This window comes from Ictidomys tridecemlineatus, chromosome 8, assembly GCF_052094955.1.
Source record: "Ictidomys tridecemlineatus isolate mIctTri1 chromosome 8, mIctTri1.hap1, whole genome shotgun sequence".
In the NCBI taxonomy this organism is placed as follows: domain Eukaryota; kingdom Metazoa; phylum Chordata; class Mammalia; order Rodentia; family Sciuridae; genus Ictidomys; species Ictidomys tridecemlineatus.
This window is the reverse complement of record NC_135484.1, coordinates 91,326,168-91,351,050: the sequence shown is the minus strand read 5'-3', so window position 1 is coordinate 91,351,050 and position 24,883 is coordinate 91,326,168. Positions and strand designations below refer to the sequence as shown.

Here is a 24,883-nt window from a genome sequence, read left to right as displayed (position 1 = left end):
ATGCATTGGAGAAAAGATAGCATCTTCAACAAATGATGCTGGGAAAACTGGAAATCAATATACAACAAAATGAAATTAAACCCCTATCTCTCACCATGCACAAAACTCTACTCAAAGTAGATCAAGGACTTAGGAATTAAAGCAGAGACTCTGGTACTAATAGAAGAAAAAGTATGCTCTAATCTTCATCATGTGGGATTAGGCCCCAACTTCCTTAATAAGACTCCTTTGGTGCAAGAATTGAAGAATCAATAAATGGGATGAAATCAAACTAAAAAAGTTTCTTAGCAAAAGAAACAATCTGTGAGATAAATAGCCTACATCTTGGGAACAAATTTTTAACCCTCGCACATCAGATAGAGCACTAATCTTTAGGATATTTAAAGAACTTAAAATCTTAACACCAAAAAAAAAAAAAAACAAATAACCCAATCAATAAATGATCCAAGGACATTAACAGACACTTCTCAGAAGAGGATATACAATCAAGTAACAAATATATGAAAAAATGTTCATCATTTCTTTCAATTAGAGAAATGAATATCAAAACTACTCTAAGATATCATCTCACTCCAGTCAGAATGGCAGCTATTTTGAGACAAACAACAATAGTGTTGGCAAGGATGTGGGGAAAAAGATACATTCATACATTATTAGTGAGACTACAAATTGGAGCAGCCAATATGGAAAGCAATATGGAGATTCCTTGGAAAACTGGGAATGGAAACACCTTTTGACCCAGCTATCCCTCTCCTTGGTTTTTACCCAAAGGACCTAAAAACAGCATACTACAGGGACACAGACACATCAATGTTTATAGCAGCACAATTCACAATAGCTAAACTTTGGAACCAACCTAGATGACCCTCAGTAGATTAATGGATTAAAAAAAATTGGCATATATACACAATGTAATATTACTCAGCAATAAAAGAGAATAAAATCATGGCATGTGCAGGTAAATGGATGACGTTGGAGAAAATAATACTAAGTGAAATTAGCCAATTCCAAAAAAGCAAATGCTAAATCTTTTCTCTGATATAAGGTGACTGACCCATAATGCTGTAGGGAGGGGGAGCATGGGAGGAATAGACATGGGAGGAATAGACAAACTCTAGTTAGGGAAGAGGGGTGGGAGGGGAAGAGAGGGGGCAGGGGATTAGCAATGATGGTGGAAACATCATTATCCAAAGTACATGTATGAAGACAGGAATTGGTGTGAACATACTTTATATACAAAAGAGATATGAAAAATTGTGCTCTATATGTGTAATAAGAATTGTAATGCATTCCACTCTCATGTACTTAAAAATACTATCAATTAAATATTTGAAAAAAATTAAATATTATTTAATTATCATTAAATGTCTAAAAATGTGACATGTACTTTTAGATTCTTGATTTGTGTAATTTCTGTGCTTTCTCCATAAGTTTTTGAAAGATACATTTTATTAATCTTTTAAAATAATCAAATACTGTCTTTAACTGATTTTTTTATCTACTTAGGTACTCTTTATTAATTCCCTAATTTCTGTAAAAATCTTAGTATGTTCTATTTTCTAATATTATCATACTTATAGTAAAAGAGTACATTCTTTTATTTTAGCTTCTAATTGTAGAATATCAGATTATTAATTAAAATGTAGAATTTCAATTTCTCAGTTTATACAAATTGATCTGAATTCAACTTTACAATATTTGAAGCCAAGAAACATTAGTAAAGCAATATGAGAGGCAAGTTGACAAGTTAGATGAAATGTGATAAAGATTTGAAGTTAAAAAAAAACACTGTAAAGCAGAAGAAAAGTTGATAATTAGAAAGGAGGAGGAAGAATTCTCAGTTTCTGATCAGAAATTGTAGGCAAAGCTGATATTGCTAAAGCCATTCACTATCCACAGTTCCTGAAAACATCAATGCACAGAAGGAATTCAAGAAAATGCAACTTAATCCATGTTAAGGTTGAACTATGTATGCAATGTTGAAGGTGAAAATACCATTCAAATTCCTTTTTAAAACAATCCAAACTGGCTTTAGAGTTAATATAAGATTAATATTAAAGTTGAAAATAGGTAAAATTATTCAGGAAAAAGTGAGGGTGGAAAAAAGTTTCATAAAGCAAATTCAGAGATAATACTCAGAGATTGTCCTAAAATAGAACAGGAACTACTTACCCCTACCATCATCCCTTCCAACCAAATCATAAATAGAATGAGGTGAAAGAATTTCAGATAAAAGTGAGAGAGATATTTCTGTTAGATAATTTACTACCAAATAATGGCTAAATAAATATTAAGAGAAAAAAATGGTTGTATATTCTTTATGGTGAAAGTATACATTCATATGAATGAAAATAAGGATTCAGGGGTCATAAAGACTTACTTTAATCTAGCTTTACCCTTCCATGTAAATAACGTGAACTTGGAAAAATATCCCAAACTTAATGGCCTCTATTTTTTTACGTAAGATGGGATGAGGTTTATGAGAAGGCTAATGGGTAAATATCAAAAATATGTATTATATCCAAAATATGTAATCTATCAAATAGTTACTTCCTTATCTACATATTATTATATAACAACATTATAATATGCAACATATGCTTGTCAATGTACATATCTTATAAATGTCATTGATCAATTCCGTAAATTGGCTTTTCATTATTGAAAAAAATTTTATTTAAATACCTATGCTACAAGAACATAGAAAATATAATAAAATGAACATTATGTTCTCACTATATTTATTCCTGAAATTTAGCATTAAAAAATTAAGTATTGGGGGAATGAAATTCCGCTATTTTGTATAATTGAGCTGTGCTGATAAAAAGTTAAACCAAAATTTCATATTATTGTAAAAAAAATCAAGTATTACCAATGTTAGAAGTCTCTCTCTACTTTTTAAATTTCACTCCCCCATGGTCTATAAATAGCTCTTCTACTAAACTTAGTAAGTAGAAGTCATGTGTATGTTTACTAGTTACACTTTTGTTATGTATTTATGCAATTATAGAAAGTATCAATTTTTATATTTTAAAAATATAAATAATAATTGCCATACTGTATATGTATCTTTCTTGGACAAGATTTTTAAAATTCAAATTTTTGGATTTACAACTGTTAATACACATAAGGTATTGCACCAGGACTATGCCATGAAGATTTTTGTAGTTGTTGCTGTTCTTCTGGGGATTGAACCCAGAGGCACTTTATTACTGAGCTTCATCCCCTTTTATTTTTAATTTTCTATTTTGAGGCAGGATCTCACTAAGTTCCTGAGGCTGACCTTGAACTAACAAGTAGACTAATTTCCCCATCTAGTTGAGAAGTTTAAGGCCTTAGTAACTGATTATATACAGAGATGTATCTCCAGGAATCAATTAGCTATATGATTATTTTATAATGAAAGCATTGTCTGGAAAATTTATTAATGCTTTCTCACCTTAAATCTTCCAAGTTGAAAATACATACTACTAAACTTTATGTATTTCATATTTATCTATACACAAACCCACACACACAAATGGTTATATTTCTCTGGATTAAATTAATAAAAGCATTTGAAATACTGACTGGCTAAAGCTATTGTATTTAAATACAAAAGAGCTAAATTACTTGGCTGTGCATTAAATTACTTACTGTGAATCTTCCAATTACATTGAAACACAATTCTTCATTCAGACTCTTGATGCTGAGCAGTCTACACTGGTCAATTACTTTCTCACAGTCTTTTCCAGTAAATCCTGACATACAACTGTAAATACATCAACATAAATTAGGAAAATTGCAATTCAAATATTTCCATAAAAGTCTATTATTCATCTTCAAAAGTAATAATGCCTTGTTTAAATTATATATCACTCATATTATTACATGGTAGCTTCAGTCATTAATTGTCTCCCTACATGTTGTGGTCTTGGGCAAGAAGAACAGGTTTATTTATATGGAATGTACTAGAGCAAGTATTTATTGAATGGTCTTAAGATTACCGTTTGAGATTTAAGGAAAAATTCAACTGTGGCTTATACTAACAATAAAATACAGTTTGGGGATAAATGAGACTGCTATTGAAATGTGAAAAAGGATGAAAAATTAGATTTTTAAAGCTTAGTAGAGTCATCATATACTGATTTTTGTGCTAGCAAAAGTTAATGATGACACACATGGATTTATAACAGTGCAGAGAGTTACAGTGGACAATAATGGCATAGTTATTGTTGAGGTAATAATAGGGATATTGTTTGTTTTATCAATTTTGCATTTTTAACTAAGCAATCTGTAATCCTGTCTCCTGTAGTACATTAGCTACAATCTATAAGTTGATAAAGAACAGACTGGGTTCTGACTACCTTTGTTCCCATTCTCAGTAATTTTTGAAAAATATCCCTATGCCTAAAATCATTTCATGAACTTTCTATTATAAAATGGAATGGGGCATTACATGAAAGAAAACGTGTTTCAGTATAGACACCAGGTATTTCATTACCATAAATAATAATTCTTAAAACTTTAAGTTGTTTAACAAGTTGATTTATTAATGAAGTTAATTTAGCCATATATTCTATTTAATGTCCTCCTTAGGACACAAGAAAATTTCATAAAATAAGGGATTAAAGGCCACAGTGACTCAGCAAGGTGGGGGACAGCATCAAGGAAAGGGTTTATTAATGTAACTTTTCTATTCTTTGAAGTACATAGCTTTGCATGTTCATTCAGCAGAACTGAATTATTTGTTCATTTACTTCAGAAATGCCCATAACTTTCAAACACCTCTTGGGTGAAAATTCCAAAGCAGGTTTTTGCAAAAATCAACAACTTTCAAATACATTTGTTATGATTTCCTTCAATCTTCATGAGCCTGTGTGCTATAGAATGCAATCACTGTGGTATAAAGGAGGAAACAACCAGATGAGTCACATCAGCCACTTTAGTTATATTGTTTATAAAGTTTCAGAGTTGCTAATAAAATTAAGTTTGGCCTGACTTTAAAGGTGTTTCCCTCCAAAGCTCCATAAATGAAGATGAGTTAAGATATTCAATTTACATCTTTCATTTTGAAGAGTTAAGAGATCCAGAAACCACTACAGTATGAAAGCTATCATTCCAACCCCTTCATCCTGAGGAAGAGGTTGTGTGAGCAGATGTATGGGGGGAAAAACATAATAGTCACATGAAACTGAAATATGGCAGTCATCAAAATTTTAAAATACCACAGTACCTTTTTGATGACTATCATATTTCAGTTTCATGTGACTGTCATGTTCCAATTTTCCTTTTGAGTTGGAACAGACTGAATTAGTTAAGAACAACTAATGAGGGCTGGGGCTATAGCTCATTGGTAGAGCACTTGTCTTGCATGTGTGAGGCATTGGGTTTGATTCTAAGCACCACATAAAAATAAAAAAAAAGACATTGTGTCCAACTACAACTAAAAAAATTTAAAAAAAATCAGCTAATGATGTGTGCGATTTTGAACTCATATAATTCTGTGGTATACTGTCCAAGAATAGGATCAAGACTGTGAATTAAAGAAATAACTACTATTCTGGCCCTTAACAAGAATTGAATCAACAGGTTGCTGGGTAAATATCAGGCAGCAGCAACTCTGAGAAAGTGTTTGTAAACAAAGCAGATATTATGGATCCTGAAAAATTGGAAACAAGAATTTGCCCTAAATTTCAAATAGAATCAACATTGGCCACCTGTTAAATGTGTATGATTTTTTACAAAAAAACAGGTAGAGGATAGTATAATGAAATAATAAAAATGGCAATGACTTAGTGGTAATGAAAACTTTAATTAACGTAGATGATTTAAGATAGAATTTTCTGAGATAAAACTGGATTAAGAGAACCTATGGAGAACTGGACCTTTCGGAAATTCCACAGTAGAGTTCTACATGTTTACATAGTTTGTTTTACATTTGTTCTTTGCAACTATAAGCTCAGTGGGTGAGTCCAAGTAATAGTACTAATTTTTATCCTTAAGATGTGCTCCCCTTTTTTGAGAAAGACTTTCATTTAGGATTTCCAAGAGTCTTCTTTCATTTCCTTGTCTTTGTTTCCTTTCTTCCATTCTTCTTGCCTCCCTATATTCATTACTTCATCTCTCCCTCCTCCTCCTCCCCCTCCTCCTCCTCCTCCTCCCTCCTCCCCTCCCTCCTTTCCCTTCCTTTCTTCTTCCATTTCTTCACACCTTCCTTTCCTCCTTCTTCATGTAAATGCCAGCATGACATACAGTCCCTTACAGGTATAAATACAAATCATCATGATTGTGGTTATATGATTTAAGAGGGATATTTGCTTCCATTAAAATATGTAAATGTCTATTTATACTTAACTCCAGTTTTGCTGAACTCCCTACCAAACAGCTAAATATCTTGGTTCTAGAATGTTCTACAACATGAAAACTCTGTGGACTTCTGGATTTAATCTCAAAGTGTGATGAAAGTTATTGGAAACCTAAAATTTAGAGTATTATACATACATCTACTGTAGTTAATTGGTTGGATAATAAGCATTGAAATTTTTGGAATACATAAATATAGTCTGGAGGCTGATCAAGGGGCTGTGTTGGTAGTAAAGATAAATAGGATATACTTCATTCCAGTATACAGAAGAAACATAAATAAATAAACAAATAAGTAAAGATATTTAGGAGGTGAAATAAACAAAATGATGAAATTTTATGTCTTTTATTAACAAAAAAACTATAATATGTCAAGCAGTGTTTGATTATTTTAATACTCAATATTTTCATTTCATAGTTTTTACATAGTTTCTTTTCTTATTTATTTATTTATTACATACATGACAATAGTGGAGTGCATTACATTCATAATCATCCATTATAATCCAATCAATAAATGGGTCAAGGACATGAACAGACACTTCTCAGAAGAGGATATAAAATCAATGAACAAATATATGAAAAAATGCTCATCATCTCTAGCAATCAGAGAAATGCAAATCAAAACTACTCTAAGATACCATCTCACCCCAGTAGGAATGGCAGCTATTATGAAGACAAATAACAACAAGTGTTGGCAAGGATTCAGGGAAAAGGTACACTCATACACTGCTGGTGGGACTGCAAATTGGTGCTGCCAATTTGGAAAGCAGTATGGAGATTCCTTGAAAAGCTGGGAATGGAAGCACCATTTGACCTAGCTATTCCTCTTCTCGGACTATACCCAAAGGACCTAAAAACAGCATACTACAGGGACACAGTCACATCAATGTTTATAGCAGCACAATTCACAATAGCTAAACTGTGGAGCCAATCTAGATGTCCTTCATTCGATGAATGGATTTAAAAAATGTGGCATTTATACATAGTTTCTTTTCCTCTGGCTTGTTGTTATTTATTTTATTTTTTCTCTTCATAATTCTGAAAGCTTCTTTCATAAGTCCACATTATTAGTAATAAATTTTAGTTTCTCTGATGCATAATCAATAACATAGAAGCTGGATGTGGGGGCACACACTGGAAATCTCAACTGTCTTTGGGGCTGAGACAGGAGGATAGCAAGTTTCTAGGCAGCTCAGTCAATTTAGCCAGATTCTGTCTCAAAATAAAACAAAAAGGACCAGGGCTATAGTCTGTAGTAGAGGAGTTTTCTATTATATGAAAGGCCCTGGGTTTGACCCCTACCTTGAAAAATAAAAATAAAACACTCATATATTTATTTACTTTGGAAAATAACTATTAATCATTTAATATGCATGCATTATCATTTCATATATACACTTAAATTTCTCTTTTATGATTTATACTTTCTTCACAGTCTAAATTCTGGGAGTCTTTTTTAAAATAATTTATTCCTATTAGTTTCAGAATCTAATACTGAATATCATTTTTTCCTACTGAATATTCTGTTTCAGGAGCCCGAATTCATAACTAATTTTTGTTATGTATTCAGATATTCTGTTTAGATTTACCTTTGTGACACATGTGTATGTGTGCACCCAGAAACACACACATGCTTGCACATTTTAATCTTAATTTTTTACACCCTATTTTTGTCCTTCACATTTCCCTATTTGAGATTTCTATTCTGAAGCATTTAGTAAAAAATGTTGTCAGTTTATTATTGTTTTCAGATAGAATATTTGGAGATACGTTGTACAAAAAAATATTTCCTTCATCATCTAATATATATTAATCATGTATAGATTTGAAGAAAGCTGCAGTTTTTGGGTAGTCTACAGATACTTTCTACTTTGTCTAGGGCTACCAATGCTTTTGGAGTGTTTTTACCTGACCTGGGTTGCAAATAAACAATATGATGTCACCCTACTTTTTCTTCTAATTACTTTTTCTTTGTAGGTAAATTGACTTTGCTGTCTTGAAGTTTAATAGATTTTCCTTTTGTGCCTTTATTGTCAATTTGAGTTGCATGGAGCACCTTTTTAATATTCAGACCCAGTTCTTTCTGTAGCTCAAGGAAACATTCGACTTGATTATTTATTGCTTCCTCCTATAATCTTTTACAACTTCCAGAGCTGCTATTGTTCTAGATGATTAATTTTTTTATATTATTTTCTTTTTCTAGTCCTGCTATTATGCACATGTTGGGTCTCCTTGATCTCTTCCTTGATGCTCAACTTCCTCTGTTATTGTTCATTCATTCACTTAATGAATACATTTTGAACTTATAACATAGGTATTTGTTTTTCTAGGCATGGTGCACATTTTAGTGTACAAATTTCTTTCCCTCATTGAGCTTATCATTTAATGAGAGAAGATAGAAAATAAACAATTGGGTATAGAATATTTTGAGAGAAAATTCAAGCAATTTAAAGTCAACAGGAAGCACTAGTGGTTTCCAGTTTTTCAAAATTTGCCATGGGCAGCTTTATGGAAAATTCATTATTGGTTAAGATCATAACTTAGGGTGAGAGTCATTTACTCTCATGAAGATGAAAGCAACTCTTCATTTCATTATTACTTCATCTATCTTAAAATAATTCTTCCATTAAAATATTCTAGACATCTGTAATATGGGTCATCATTTCCCCTCAAATTTCAAATAAATGAAAGTCTGGGTTTTTCAGTGCATTCTTTTTTTTTTTTTTTTTTTAGTGTTGTGTGCTCCTCTTGAATCTGTTGGCATATTTTATTAGTTTTCTTATTTAAATTGCCAAGTCCAAAGACTTCCAGTTCTATTCATTTTGTTTTGATTCATTTCTTCTCTACAGTTTAAGTCTTCTCTTATATGGGCTATTTTTCTTTGCTACCTCATCAAGTCCCGTATCTCCCTGCACTGTTCCAAGTGAGACATCATTTGGCAAGGGGAAGGAAAATCCTGCCAATGAAGTTCAAGTAGCTGTCCTATCTATCCTCTTCTGAGTGTCTTGGGCCCAGCCTCTCTCTTGCATTATATGACACAATCCTCCCTCTTTGGCAGCTGAAAGGCTTCAGCCCTTCAATTCAGAACATCATTCATTCTTTGTGGAAAAAGAGAAGAAGAACCCTTAAGTGGGGCTGATTTTTGACTTCTTACATAATCAAAGTATTTATATGGATAAAGTATTCACTATTCTCTGGTTATCTTCTTGTTATGCTATTTTAATAATGTTTGCCTAGCTCAAAAAGCAATAAAAATTGGCATGCATTGCTCCTGTTGAGATGACAAAAGATATGACCAAATTTATTTAAGCTGCTCAAAATATTCAGCAGCCAGTTTTGTCAAAGAGATCAATTGTTTTAAATAAGGGGAAAGAGGAAAGAAATGCTTTTTCAGACGTTGTTAGAAAATCCAACTTATAGTTACATATCTATATGAAACTACTCTGTAACTGGAAGGAAAAAGTAACCTAAATTACTGTAATATTCCTAAAGAAAAGGAGACAGTAAAACACCATGCCCTTGAATGCCTCTTTTCTGTTCCAGAATTCTAGTTAAGTTAAGGAACAATAAGAACAAGTCTGAACCAGAAAGCAGAAAGTCTAGATACATATTATTCTAAAGGACACTGGGTTTTTCTTACCCTGGGAATTAGGGTAAGTTAGTGTTAATTTTAGAAAGCTACTTTCTTGCATACACACCAGGAGAATTTCTCCTTAGGATGCTAATCGTGCAAGCAAATGAAATAATCTAATACTGACAACTTTGTTGCTTCTTAAAGCTAACATGTTTTTTGAGCAAAATATTCCACTTTGCTCAATGACTTACGGAATTCATACTACTAATTTTAGTGAGAAGTTCTGGTCTTCATTAGGGACACAGCAATTAACACCATAGTTATAGCAGTAACTTGTATGGGCTCCATCACCAACATTTTTGTAAATATTTCATGTAATATAGAAATCAGATTTATGTCAGATTTTAAGGTTAGAGAATTCATAAATGTAAATCTATAAAACTAAGTATTTACTATATACTAAATACAAAATTTTAAAAGGTAGCTTTTCAAAATATCAAAGAAAATGTATTAATTTCATAAAATAAAAAATCAAATGTATGGTAACTAGTAATGTTATGGAAAATTACTAATGTACTAAAATAATGAAGTAACTACCTATAAATCAAAAAATAAAAATTGAAAATTATTGTTTAGAGAACTCCTTGAAGGACAGTATGTAATCGAGTCAGTCTTGGAATGGAAGATTCTTGCTTACCGATTTCTAGTTGCTGAAATAGTTCTTTCAAACTACCCTATTGTAGGAAATGGAAAACAGATAGTTAGAAACTAACTCCAACTGATTTTCTGTGCTTCTGTTATCTTGAAACACTCCTATCACTTGTTTGAAAACTCAGAGGGGGTTTTGGTACATTTTTTTTCAGGGCCTGAACCTTTCGAATATGTGTGTTGCAATTTTTTTTTTTTGTCTCAAATAAAGCACTGCAGTTCACTTTTGTCTGTTTTAGTTTTATCACGTAGAGATGGAGATTCTGAGGCAGAGTTACTTGTATCAATTTCAACAGTGTCATGTACCTATTCCACTTCTTAGAAAAAAAGCCTGTGAAGTAAATAAAGACTTATTCTTACAATAAAGCTTTGCAGTACTACTACATGCTTACTTACTGTGGCTTATATGGGCAAAGACAAACATATAGACTTACAGGCTTTCACATTTTATCAATTTATCTTTTGGGCATAAACTGAAAAGTAGGTCCTATGTGGGTCTCCAGACATAAATGATTCATGTTTAATAGTTTTTTAAACATTAATATAACCTTACAAGACCTCTGTGGGTGGTAATTAAAATTAGCATGATATACTCTGAACTTTGTATGTAGAAAGACAATGAAGAGTTTCCACTCTTCAAACAACAAATTATCTGCTTTAATTTACATTATCTTATGGGACAGAGGATAAAAATTATAGAAACATAAAAATATAATGATAGGAATAGGTGCCATAAAATAAATAAATAAAATAAAGGTAGGTAATAGTGAAGACAGTAATAGGAATGAGGGTTTGTTGTTGTTTGGTAATGGGGATTAAACTTAGTGGCTAAGAGCCACTGAGCCTCATGCCCAGCCCTATTTTGTATTTTATTTAGAGACAGGGTCTAGCTGATGTGCTTAGCTCCTTGCTTGTGCAGAGGTTGGCTTTGAACTCTTAATCCTCCTGCCCTAGCCTTCTGAGCCGCTGGGATTATAGGCATGTACCACTGTGCCTGGCTGGAATGACCTGTTTTAAGAATGTCAAAATTAGCAGCAAAGACGTCTTAAGGAGATGATATTTGAGCAAAATCATGAATGAAGTAAATATTGAGTTACTGTGCTTTCTGGTAAAAGGGTGGAGACAAGTAAATACATGGTCTTGAAAAAGGAGACACTTGGGGCATAGAAAAACTTCAAAGAGAGGACTGGGGACATAGTTCAATTTTGTAGAGTGCTTACCTAGCATGCATAAGGTCCTGGGTTAAATACCCAACACTGCCAAAAAAGAAACTCTCAAACACCAAAGTGACAACACTGGAGTAATCAAAGAGACCTTGGTAAGAAGAGATGATGGGGGGGAGATGGGCAGGAGCAAAAGATGATTCACCTTGGGAGCATTTTTAATATATCAGAATGTATTTACATGTTGCAAAAAACTACTGGATGGCAGTGGCAGGAGAGAGACATATTTTTAAAACAAATACACACTTTTTTGTGAAAAAAGAAGACAAGGAAACAAACCATTTGAATTTACTTAAGCTGTAGCTTTTCTTATGTAAGATAATGGTAACTGTCCTCCAGTTTCTCAGGTCAATAACTATAAATGAATATATCTATTCTCTCTCTCTCTCTCTCTCTCTCTGAGGTATAAAGAAATACCCTAAAAACACCTTAAAAATACATCCATAATCCAAAATTTCTTACCATGTCCTCTCTTCAATATTAGTCTAACCCACTATTTTCTACTAACTATAACTTCCTAACATGCCTCTGCATTTTCCCAGGTCTCTTCACAATTTATTTTCAAAACAACAGCCACATTATATTTTTTTAAATATGATGTAAATATTGTAATTAATTTGCCAGCAACCCTGCAATACTCCCATATTACTTAAGGTCAAAATATTAAAATGACTTGCATGTTTTGACTGCCCCTATTTCTAGGATCCTTTCTGTCTTCATGTTTTCTACCTGCCCCCGCCCCACCTTGCATTCTGCAGACCAGTTATTCCATAGAAGTCATTAGCATGGCCTGTATAGGCTACGGATTTGGTTTTGAGTATCCTCTCTGCCACAAGCACTCTTTCTCTATCATGTTCCCTCGCCTCATTTAGATCTCAACCTAAATATTTTTTGTCAATAATACTTTCATTCCATATGTGCATCAATGAACAGACAAAACAAGGAAGTCAAGATGGAGGCTATAGAACAGCTCCAGATGAGAGTTTTTGGTGTTTTGAACAAAACCATTATTTTTATAATGATAAAAGTATTCATATCATTGGTATATATTTGTGGGGAAACTTAGAGAGGGAGATAAAGAAATTAATCTTAAAAACAACAACAACACTGTAGACAAGCAGCTTTCTCAGGGACTTGAGAATCAACCATTAATTTGTAATATATTGTTTAAAAGGCTATATTAGGTATATATGAAAATTGATTAAAATTTACCTTGTAGGATAGAGAGTTAAACAGGTTAAGTGTTTTCAGGTTGCTAGAATATTAAAAAAAGCAGAGAAGGAATTTGAGAATGCAAGTGCAAATAGGCTTTTTAAAGGAAAATGAGGATCTGCACCATATGAGAGACAGAGGACCACTGCAGCCATTCAGTTGAGGTGTTTGTTGGTTATTGAAAGAATTGCAAATTTTCTGCTTCAAAACTTATGAGTAAGTAAATTTGAAATTCCATGAATTCTTGACTAAACAATGGAAAACTTTAATTAAGACATGCAAGGTATGTAATCATAGGTAATGAAAAGTTATAGTATATGACCGCAGGAGATGGATTCAGGTGAGGAAGAGGACTAAATCTGTAAAATACGTGTCAGAGGTGGGTAGATATCCAAGATGGAAAGTGAACTCAAGATATATGCACAATGGAGATAAAAACAATAATAGGTCAACTGGGTGCTAAAACTTTTAGTGGAAGTTGTTTGGAAGAAAAACACTTAATGAGCAAGGGAGAAGGACAGACAAAGAATCAGAGAGAGGAAGGTACAAATGTTTGTGTTAAAATGGGCAAGGTCTTGAGGAGGAGAGTAAGTGGCAAAGCCGTCTATTTTCAATTCATTTCCTGTGGTACACAGGTTGTGGAAATGTGAACAGTTAACACCTAAGTAGTCTACAGGAGAAAAGGTCCCCTAGTTTCAGTTAGGAAATGAAAGAATGGTGTAGAAGAGATAATATACATTCTAGAGAATTTACTGCTAACAAAATGTGATTGAGAGGGCACAGTGAGAAAGTTTCAATTTTAAGAAGTGTTAAGAGATTTTACAGATTAGTTTAGAGCTAAGAATCCTTTGAGCAAGTATGACTTAGAAAACTTAGAAATGACAAAATGAATTCAATCTATTAAAACTTACAGAGATGTCTGCACTAACTTCACTCATGTTTTTTTTTTTATTATTTATGGAGAAATTGACATGTCCAGGACTAATGGAAAAAGGGTTATACTGATGGAAACAAATGTTCCCAAAAAGAGGCACTTAGAGAACCAGATAATACGATGACCTCTGTCATCTGTAACAGTCTCTGAAAATAAAAATCACATTACTAGTAGCACATACCTACTTTTGCTAAAGGAATATCAACAACGTCCTAAATATTTTAACTGTCTATAATTAAAATCTTCAGTTAAAAAACTATTCTTAAACTTTAGCACACTTTGTCCTGTTAAATTTTAAGATGATTTATTCATAAGAAAAATTAACTAGAACTTATTGATTTTTATGCAAGAAATTGTAGAAGCCCAGATTTTGAAATAATTAATTTCAAAACTATGAGGTTTCCTGTTAGTTGAGTTATTGAGTGTCCATGTTGAACCATTTCATTAATAAATAAATTTCTGATCCAAACATGCTATTGCTATTTTTAAAAGTATTTTTTGAAATCTATGTGAAAATATAACTTTATCATATTGAAGCGAAATATGTTGACCCATGAATTTTTGTGGAGGCATTGTTTCAGTTCAGTCACATGCATGCTTAATTAACTACTGTGACAGAAGCTGAAAATTCTAACTCTATTCATGGCTGACATGGTGAGACTTATCACAGCTTAATAAAATCATGAAACTCACTTGAAAGGGGGGAAAGGATATTAATGCACTGATTGAAGAAGGAGTTGAAGCTATAAAAATTGCAATTCAATGAATAGGAAACAGAAATAAAAGCAAGCTGAAAAAATAAATTGAAACATCATTTTCCCATAAAATATTTTAGAGTTTGAGTGAAAATAAAAGGCTTAGAACAACAACAACAAAAAACTGTATATCACAATATTTCTGATTTTTAAAACCACAGTATTTGTATTTTTCTAATATCTAGTTTGTCTAGATTTTTAAATAAACTGTTGCTCAAATTATGATGAACTATTGCTTTTCAAATTTGAAAAAATACTGAATGAGTAAAACACCGGGTGGTGATATTAAAAATTAGTTTTTGGTCCACATTCCTCATTACATTCTAAATATTCAGAATGTGATCATATTGAGACACAAATGATAGTAGATTCAATGCATTCAGTAGATATTAGATTAAGTAATTGTGTGTGCATTTGGTTAAAAAATGGCAATGTCAGTACTGTGGTTCATGACAGTCTTCAAAACTGGTATAAAATCTTGGGGCACAAGTATAGCATATCTGGTTTTAGTGTATTTGGAGAACTCAGAACTCTCTATGTCATGTCAGAAGTCCCTTTCTCCACCACCTTTTATAGGTTCAGTGATCACCCGCAATCCAAGAGGTGATCACTGAACCTACAAAACTTCACTAGTGCTGGATCTTTCAGTGCCCTGGTACCCCAGCCATTTGCCTAAATCTAGTAGAGCACAGACTCCTGCTTTAATTTGACCTTTGGAGGGATTCACAAAAGACTGTTTCTTGAGCTCTGTGAGCTTCTGAGCCAACTCCACATGACTGACATTATGCCCATATTCACAGTTGCACCACTATGATCTACTTTCAAGGCCATCGAAATTAACCTCTTATCACCTTTTACCTCAGAAACCCCAAGAGGCCAGAGGTTCCCAGGTCATTCCTCACTGTGAGGCTCTTTTTCTCCAAACAGATCTGCACATGTCTCATTTCCTCTTAGAATTCTCTTCCTTTGCACTATCTCAAGTAGTGATTACTCTCCTTCAAGTAGTGATTACATTCACGCCTTGGGATATGGGTATTGTAGGTGTGTTCCTATTTTTCCTCACTGTGGCATCAGGACTTTATTCCATCTTCTTCCTTAAACATCTCAATTATTTAAAAATTATGCTCTCAAACCCTGCTGTACTTACCTACTTCTTCTTGCAGTAGGTAACCTTCTTGAACATTCTTCCTAATTCAAATTCTTCAACATTTACCATCTCATTTAATGTATCTTTCTCGAATACAATCATAATCTCACTTATTTCTTTCCCCCAGTTTTATGGAGGTGAAATTGGCAAATAAAATTCCATAAATTTAAAAGGTAGGACTGGGGATGTAACTCAGTAGTAAAATGTTTGCGTAGCATGTGTAAGCCCCTGAGTTCAAACCCCTATACTAAATAAAATAAAATAAAATAAAATAGACATACAACACAATGATTTGAGAAATATGTGTATATATATATGTAATCATACACAATAATTATATAATTACAATCACATTAGTTGTTATATTTATCATAATTAAAACTTTTATGTGACTAAGAACACTTAGGAAACTATTATTTCCAATCACCAATTGCAAAGATTAATTTTCACTTTCCTCTGACTAGATGTACTCACATTCTTTGAGATAGTCTAGCATTATTTTAGTAATTTTAAAATATTTCACAGCTTTTTTTTTTCACTTTTGTAGCCAGAATGGAAAGATGGCAGAAACTAGAAGGAGGAATTTTCTAATTCCTTTTTTCCCATTTCTCTGTGAAGTGCTGGTACAGGAAATGACTGAAAGTTTCTACATTATAACATTCAGTAGGAATGACCTTATTAAGCAGCCAATTTTGAGGTAAATGTGGGCCTGTCTTCTGGTCACAAGCTAGTGTGGTTTAAGGGCAGCTTATCATACATATAAACGTAAATTTTGCGAAGATGAATGGCTACCTCTTAGAGGATGTATCTAGGATTCTGCTTCTCAGAGGCCAGCAGATAGGTAAAAATGAACACATCATAGAATCTAAGAACATCTGCTCCATGGTTTACCCTTCTATGACACTGATTTCTTCTTAACCCCTTAGCATAATCCTCTCTAGAGTTTTATATCTTGAAATACATTATCTTGATTGCTTACCTTTGATTTAGGTACTATGTAGTCTTTTTAATTCCCCTCTATTTGCACTGTATTTCAGGATCCTGAGCAGTGGTTGTGATGAGACACTACTAAATGGAGCAGCAGCAAGATCGGAAAATCCAAGTGTTTATTCCCTTAACTTCCTCACAACCAGACTGTAGACATAACTGTGAGCATTTCTATGAGTTCACAGTTCATGTTAAAATATTGTATATGAGATACAGATATAATTCTTTCTTTGGTTCATAGTAATTGTACTCTTAGCTTGCCCCTTTGACATAGGAAATTATAATAACTCCGGATTATTTATGAGAACAGGCTGATTAAACATTTGCTACTGGTTTCTATTGGTTCTTCCCATAATCATTAGTTTTTTAATTCAACCCTCCTATGCTGCTATATTTGAGAGAACTATCTGGCAGAATCATAGCTAATTTACTTTGTACATTAGGAAAATTGTTTTACATCATTTGTTTCATTTTTTTTTTGTAATGACTGTAACTCACAAACTTCATTTTATTTTCAACCTATCATTCAAAGTACTGATAGCACTAACCAAGACACACTTCCATGTTTTCTGGAAATCAATAAATTTGTGTTCTGGTGGTCCAATGTCTGTACAACCTTAGTTGCTCCTGTTCCTTTTCTATCAGATTCTACTTGTTTGCCAGCTACACCCAGAAATGCCATTTTTGATGTTGTGTTTTCTTTTCCCCACTCTTACTGCTCATAATAATAAAATTGTATGTGAAGCATCCATAGATCCCCCGAGCTTTCAGCCATTTAAGTGGTAAGGGAATTACTGGTTTGCACTCACAAGTGGAAATTAACTCCTTTCTGACCGTGATGCTTTTTGTTACTAGGGCCAATATTGTCTCAAACTGGTGTTTCAATATCTTTCTGAAGGAGGTAATCTAGGGTAAAATGCATAAGCAGATATTCTATATGATGCTGCTAGAGTTTATATTGACCAGCAATTCTTAAGGGTGGAATCTACAGCAGCACTGGCATTTCTTGAGAGTTTGATAGAAGCGCACCTTTACAATCCCTACTCCAGACTTTCTAAATTAGATTCCTTAGTAACAAGAACAAGGATTTGTGTTCTAATCAGTCATTCAGGAAGTTCTAATTCAGTTAAAAGTTTAGTCACTGATCTAGAAAAGCATAGCTTCTAAACCAGCAATATACAGATAAATTCTTAATGTAAAATCATTTAAGTCAATAGTTTTGAGATTTTTGCTGATGTTTTTCACTGATTTTGTTCATCTACTATGAAAAAAGAAAATATTTTTTTAAAACTAATTTTGTTATCATTTTATCTTCATGCTTTTTAAATTTATATTAATTCCTTTGCTTCACCCAAGTCAGTGTTAACAAGAGTTAATAGAGTTTGTCATTGATAAATTGGGGGAAAGAAGGTTAGGAGTTGAAAATTCTGCATTTGTGTCCAAAATTTTTATCACATTCTTATTGATTTCTGAGGCTTTACTTTTCATTTATAATTCAAAATATAATGTTGCTTCTGCCTTGTTGTACCAATTTTGTTCTTACTTTTCTGTTACTTTCCATATTTTGCTTCTTCTCTTAATCAAGAGAAGAAGTAAGAGACAGTGGTTTAAATTGAGTTGGCATGGCCATAGGTACTTCAAATTCTTTTTTTTTTATTATTAGTTGCTTGTTACAATACAATGATCTTGACATATCATACATTTGAGTCAAATGGGGTATAATTTCTCATTTTTCCAAGTGTACAGGTTGCAAATCACATTGTTTATATGGCCATGTATATACATACAGCAATACTAGTATCTATTTTAATAGTATGGGCAATCTCAGAATACAGAGAGTAACTCATGTAACTCTTATGAGTAAGTTTTCAAACCTAACCTACTTACTTGAGGTATTTTTTTCTTTCAGTTTTGTAAAATCAAATTTGAATTTCTATAGCACCCATATTAACTAAAACTCATTAGCAAAAGATTTCAGATCAAATTACATTATTTTAAAATTAAATCCATTAATTATCAGAACAATAAACTGAGAGATGACAACCATGCATCTTGTTATCTAATTTATCTCTTGATTATTTATTTTAAAACAAAACTGCATTCTAAACTGCCAGGATAATGTTAATAAGGGTTAATAAAATAAACCCTTTATTGTAAAATAATAAAACCAATAATTATAGATGAATGTATATTTACCTATATTAGCATAGTGGTGGCTATATTTGTTAAAGCTGATCATTTTCCTAAGTAAATTCACAAATATGCCAGCACTATTAGGCAAAGAACCAAAAATAGTAAATTAAAAAGCCATTATTTTTGAAATAATACTAATTGCATTTATTGGTGTGTTGATAAAACACACCAATACGTGCACAAATTTGTTCAATGGATTAGACCATCCAAGATCTAATGATGAAATTTCTTCTCTTCATCCTTTTGTGAAAAGTCACTTTTCAACAACTTATTGTTTTTAGAAATTTTGAATTTCTGCTGCTTTAAAATTCATGAATGTACTGTGCAATATATTATGATGCTTCTTTTGGTGTATTTAAGGGTACATTATACCCCAGTTTTTAATTTTCTAATTTTATAAATACTCTAAATTTGTGAGGTTATTTACTGTTCTTTAATAAAGTCCAACAGAATTTTCTTTAAGCAGCGAGATAAAACTCAAGCAAGTGTGAACAGTACAAATTGTATTTTTTAATGGTGTGAGAAAATACCTATAAAGCTATTTAAAGTGAACTAAAATTATATGCCAGAATATCATTTACAAATGTGTAATTTTTGGCAAAAAAGTAAGTGCTACACCTAAAAGTCTGACTAGACCCTAACTAACAACCATTAGCTGAGGTTTGTGAATTAGAGGAAGAGGTGGTTACTCTTTCAAATTTTAACACTATATGTATAAAAGAAAAATAATATGGTAGGGATTCACATTTCTTCTTCAAATGTTTTTATATACCTTAAAACTTCCATTATAAAATATAATATTTATATTATAACTTCTTGCCCAAATCATTTTTGAGAATTCCATAAAAACTTATTTAAAATTAACACCAAAATTAGTAGAAAATATGCAAATATTTTTATTCTAACATTAAATGAGTAATAAGATATTAATCAAAAGTAAAATCAGAAACTTATGTTATTTTGTACAAATGACTTAATATTCTTAAATATTGTATTGAAACAAGCAGAAAAGTAATTTTACCTGTATTGGTAGTCTTCTTCACATTTAATACATGCAACATTACCCTTCCAAGAAAATGAATTATGTGATGTTTCATTTATCTTGCATAACTTTCCTGAATGTATTAATGAAGAGATGCACACAACATCCTAGGAATTAAATTAAAGATTAAAAATATTTTTACAAAGGTTTTGGATATTTGAAAGATAATGAATGATTTCTTGCCTGAAAAGAGAAGGAAATTGTTAAAGAAAATGTGTAAGTTGTTTTGTGTGCAGTAACATGGGATGTTCTATTTTCTAACATGTCACATATCTCCCCAATCACAAACTCTTTCTCCTAGGTGAAACCAACAATCCTCTGTTGGAGACTATGCATTTCTGCATTGAACACAAGGCTTTGACTATTGAAAAGTGGTGTTATGTGACTAAGCAAGGCCAGATATAAAGGTCCTGCAGTTCCATGTATTTGGGGATGTTCACTTGGAATCCAATCATCATGCTCTAAGGAACCCCAGGTCACCTGAAGAAGTCTTCCTTAGGATTATGGCTGTTAGCTCCAGCTAAAGACCCAGCTGATACCTAACATAAGCCACCATACAGGTGAAAAAGCAATCTTTCCAGATAAACTGCAGTTCCAGATACTTTTTGACTGTAACTTCATGAGAAACAAGGACCAAGAAAGAACCTCTTAGCTGAGACATGTTAATTCACAGAACTATAAAGATAATAATGGTATAATTGTCTTAAGCCATTTAAATTTGATGTGATTATACTTAGAAAATAGAAGATTGTAATGTTATAAATCTATACATGTGTTATTAGGTAAAGACAAAAGTAAAACTAAATTTGATGAACTTATCTCTTATTGCCCCTGTAGTCTATAGGCACTATTCATAACTTTTCTTCCTCCTCTTGTCCTCTTCTCTTTACCTCCTTTTTCTCCTTTATCATCATCATCATTTTCAAACTTATAATAGTATTTAAGTAATTCTAAGATAAAATGCCTATGAACTTGAAATAGATGATTGTGTTTCTTCTTTGTGGAATCCAATTAAATAATACTCATTTAAAAAAAAAACTAGCTGGGAGCAATTGCGCATGCCTGTAATCTCAGCAGCTTGGAAGGCTGAGGCAGGAGGATTGTGAGTTCAAAGCCAGCCTCAGCAAAAGTGAGGCACTAAGCAACTTAGTGAGACCCTGTCTCTAAATAAAATACAAAATACAGCTAGGGATGTGGTGGTTGAGTGTCCCCGAGTTCAATCCCTGGTACTTCATCCCCTAAAGAAAAACACCTAAATATGAAATATACAGAGTTTGCCTAAGGTTATTGCATGGTGATGGTGGAAATGATAAAGTGTCTTCAAAATTATTTATAATAAAACATGTTCTTTCAAACATGATAATGAATAACACAAGAACAAGTAAGAGTTAAAGTACTTTTATGAATTAATAGTTAAGCAAACATCCTTTGAGGATCACTTCTTAAGATACTCATATCTAGTAAAGTTAGAGTGTGTTTAATTGTTCTTATTCTCAGGTTTAGAATAAAATTTTTCAAGTGATCCTACTAATAAATTTTCATAGTTTACTACACTATTTTTCATTCATATAACAAATTTTTATGTGTAGAAAACTTTTTTACAAACTTAGTAGCTTAAAGAAATAAAAATTTATTATCCTGTAGTTTCAGAGGTCATAAATCCGAACAGAATGTCACTGTGCTAAAATCAAGATGCCAGTTATGTTCCTTCTGGAACTTACAGAAGATAATATTTTCTTGACTTTCCTGGTTTCCAGAAGCTGCCCTCAGTCTTCATTTATGGTCCCTTCTTTCAACTCTAAAACCAGAATTGCAGCATCTTCAAATCTCTCCCTGACTGTAATACTTTTTCTCCCTCTTCCTCTTTAAAGGACTGGTAATTACACCAGTCCTGTTTAGATAGTCTGTGATGTAATCAGCTGACCAGCAGTCTTGATTTTATTTGCCATCTTGGTTTCCCCTTCTTATGTAACAGAGAGTTGATACATATTCCTGAGATTAGGACATAGACATGCTTTGGGGAGGCAGAGTGGAGGACCTGATTTCCCCTTACAAGTATAATTGTTTTGATTGTTACAAGAATGTCTTAGTGTTCTTCCCACTAAAATCTCTTAATGCTGATGTTTCTTTTAACATAGGTTAATGACAACTGGTTAAGTGTTTTTCAAAAAATTATAGGTGAATTACAAAATGATACTATTGTAGGCCTTTATCTTTTGTTATATGCCTTGTATAATTAAACTAAAACTTCTCAGTAATGGCTTGACCAAAATATTGTTAATAGAATGGACATTGTTCCAAGAAGAAAGTTCCATTTAAACACTGTTGGTGATAAAGAGTTGTGAAATTTGAAAAATAAACTCCAAAAGATTTTTAAGAGTTAGTGGCAAATATGATTAGTAGTAAAATGGAGTGGTCTGTGAGAATGGTTAACAAATAATTTGTCTACTTAATTGAAATATTCAATTAATAAGGTGTGAAAATATCATGTAAGCAAAAGAGAAGAAAAAATTAAAAGAAATAATGAAAACAGGAAAGTATGTAAAATTACATTGTTCCTGAGGGAGAGTACAGGTGGAAGAGCACAAAATGAGACTGAGCAGTGTTTTAAAATTGGGGTTTCTATATAAATGGGAAAAAGGAAAGTGAACAAGTAGATTTTCTGACTTTCCTATGTTTTAAAATTACAATTTAATGAAAATTTTATATGCAATTTTCATATGTAATTTGAGTACTGAATTTCATTTAAACTTCTCTCTCATTCCCTACATTCAGACTTACATTTGGTGTATTGACACACTCAGTGCCAATCTGACGTGCTGCTTCAGAACATTCATTGACATCAGTTTCACAGTTTTGACTGAGAAGTTCTTTTGGGCATTCACAGACGTAAGCAGAGCAGTATTTTTGCCAATTTTTTTCTTCCCAATGAAAATAAGGATTAGGAGGTTTCATGAGCTCCTCACAGAATGGGCCTTGAAAAATCACATATAGAAACAGAGACATACACAGAGAGGGATTGGGAGCAGAAAGGGAAAAAGAAAAAGAGAAAATATGAAGAGAAAGTCATTATAGAAAAAGAAAGCGAAAGTCATTATAGAAAACAGTCTAAAATGCATGGATTCTTTTTTGGTACAGAATTGTATGTGTTTTTATTTTTGTAATTTTTAATGATTTTTAAAAATTTAATTAGTTATACATGACAGTAGAATACATTCATGCACTATTTTTTTAAAGAGAGAGAGAGAGAGAGAATTTTTTAATATTTATTTTTCAGTTTTTGGTGGACACAACATCTTTATTTTATTTTTATGTGGTGCTGAGGATCGAACCCAGCGCCCTGTACATGCCAGGCGAGCACATTACTGCTTGAGCCACATCCCCAGCCCTCATGCACTATTTTAATATTTATTTTTAGTTATAGGTGGACACAATGTCTTCATTTTACTCTATGTGGTGCTGAGGATCAAACCCAGTGCCTCACACATGCTAGGTGAGCGCTATACCTCTGAGCCACAACCCCATCCCCTTTTATGTACTTTGATACAGCATGCATAGATGGGATATAATTTTTCATTTTTCTGAGTGTACATGTTGCAGAATCATATGAGTCATGTAGACACATATATACATAGAGTAATAATGTCTGTTCCATTCTACTATATTTCCTATCCCCACATCCTCTCTCATCTCCTCTGATCACTTCCCTCTACCTAATCTAAGGTAATGTCATTCTTTCTTAGTGCCCCCTGCCTTATTGTGAATTAACATTTGCATTTTGAGGGATTGGCCTATTTTGCTTAGCATGATATTCTCCAGCTCCAACCATTTACTAGCAAATGCCATAATTTCACTCTTCTTTAAAGCTGAGTAATATTCCATTGAGTATATATACTGCATTATCTTTATCCATTCATTGATTGAGGGGCATCTAGGTTGGTTCCATAGACTAGCCATTATGAATCTAGTTGCTATAAACATTGATGTGGCTGTGTCACTATAGGCCTTGTGTCACTATGGACCTTGAAAAATCACATATAGAAACAGAGACAGAGACATACACAGAGAGGGAAAAAGAGAATTTTAAGTCCTTTGGGTATAAACCAAGAAGTGGGACAGCTGAGTCAAATGGTTGTTCCAATCACAATTTTCTGAGGAATCTCCCTGCTGCTTTCAATAGTTGTTGCCCCAATTTGCAGTCCCACCAGCAATGTAAGAGTATATCTTTTTCACCACATCTTCACTAACATTTATTGTTGCCTGTATTCTTGATGATTGCCATTCTGATAGGAGTGACAGGACATCTTAGAGTAGTTTTGATTTGCATTTCTCTAATTGCTAGAGATTTTGAAACACTTTTTTATATAATTGTTGATCAGTTTTTGTTTGAAAGAATGCAGGGTATTATCTTTGTTTTTACATATTTACTAAGAGTTGATTTGGGGCATAAATATGGTCTATTTTAGAGAAGGAGCCATGTGCTGCTGAGAAGAAAGTATATGTGCTCATTGATGGATGAAATATTCTATATATGTCTGTTAAGTTTAAGTTATTGCTTGTATTATTTAGTTATATAATTTTCTTCTCTAGTTTTTGTTTGGAAGATCTGTCCAGTAGTGAGAGAGGTGTGTTAAAGTCACCCAGTACTATTGTTTTGTGGTCTATTTCACTTCTAAAATTGAGAAGTGTTTGTTTGGTGTATATAGATGCTACTCTTTAGGACATAAATATTTATAAGTGTTATGTCCTACTCATGTATA

At 32.6% G+C, this 24,883-nt stretch overlaps 1 protein-coding gene across 5 annotated transcripts in view; it reads right to left on the bottom strand.

Annotated features, from left to right (window-relative positions):
• Window positions 1–24,883, bottom strand: part of LOC101975864 (protein eyes shut homolog) — a 481,285-nt gene that overhangs the window by 174,796 nt on the left and 281,606 nt on the right. For all 5 annotated transcript variants that reach the window (XM_078019824.1, XM_078019822.1, XM_078019821.1 and 2 more), the window contains 3 exons: window positions 22,905–23,098; window positions 20,103–20,230; window positions 3,637–3,751 (listed from right to left, as the gene is read on the bottom strand). In XM_078019824.1, coding sequence (XP_077875950.1) covers window positions 3,637–3,751; window positions 20,103–20,230; window positions 22,905–23,098 — 437 coding nt within the window. The remainder of the gene's footprint in view (window positions 1–3,636; window positions 3,752–20,102; window positions 20,231–22,904; window positions 23,099–24,883) is intronic.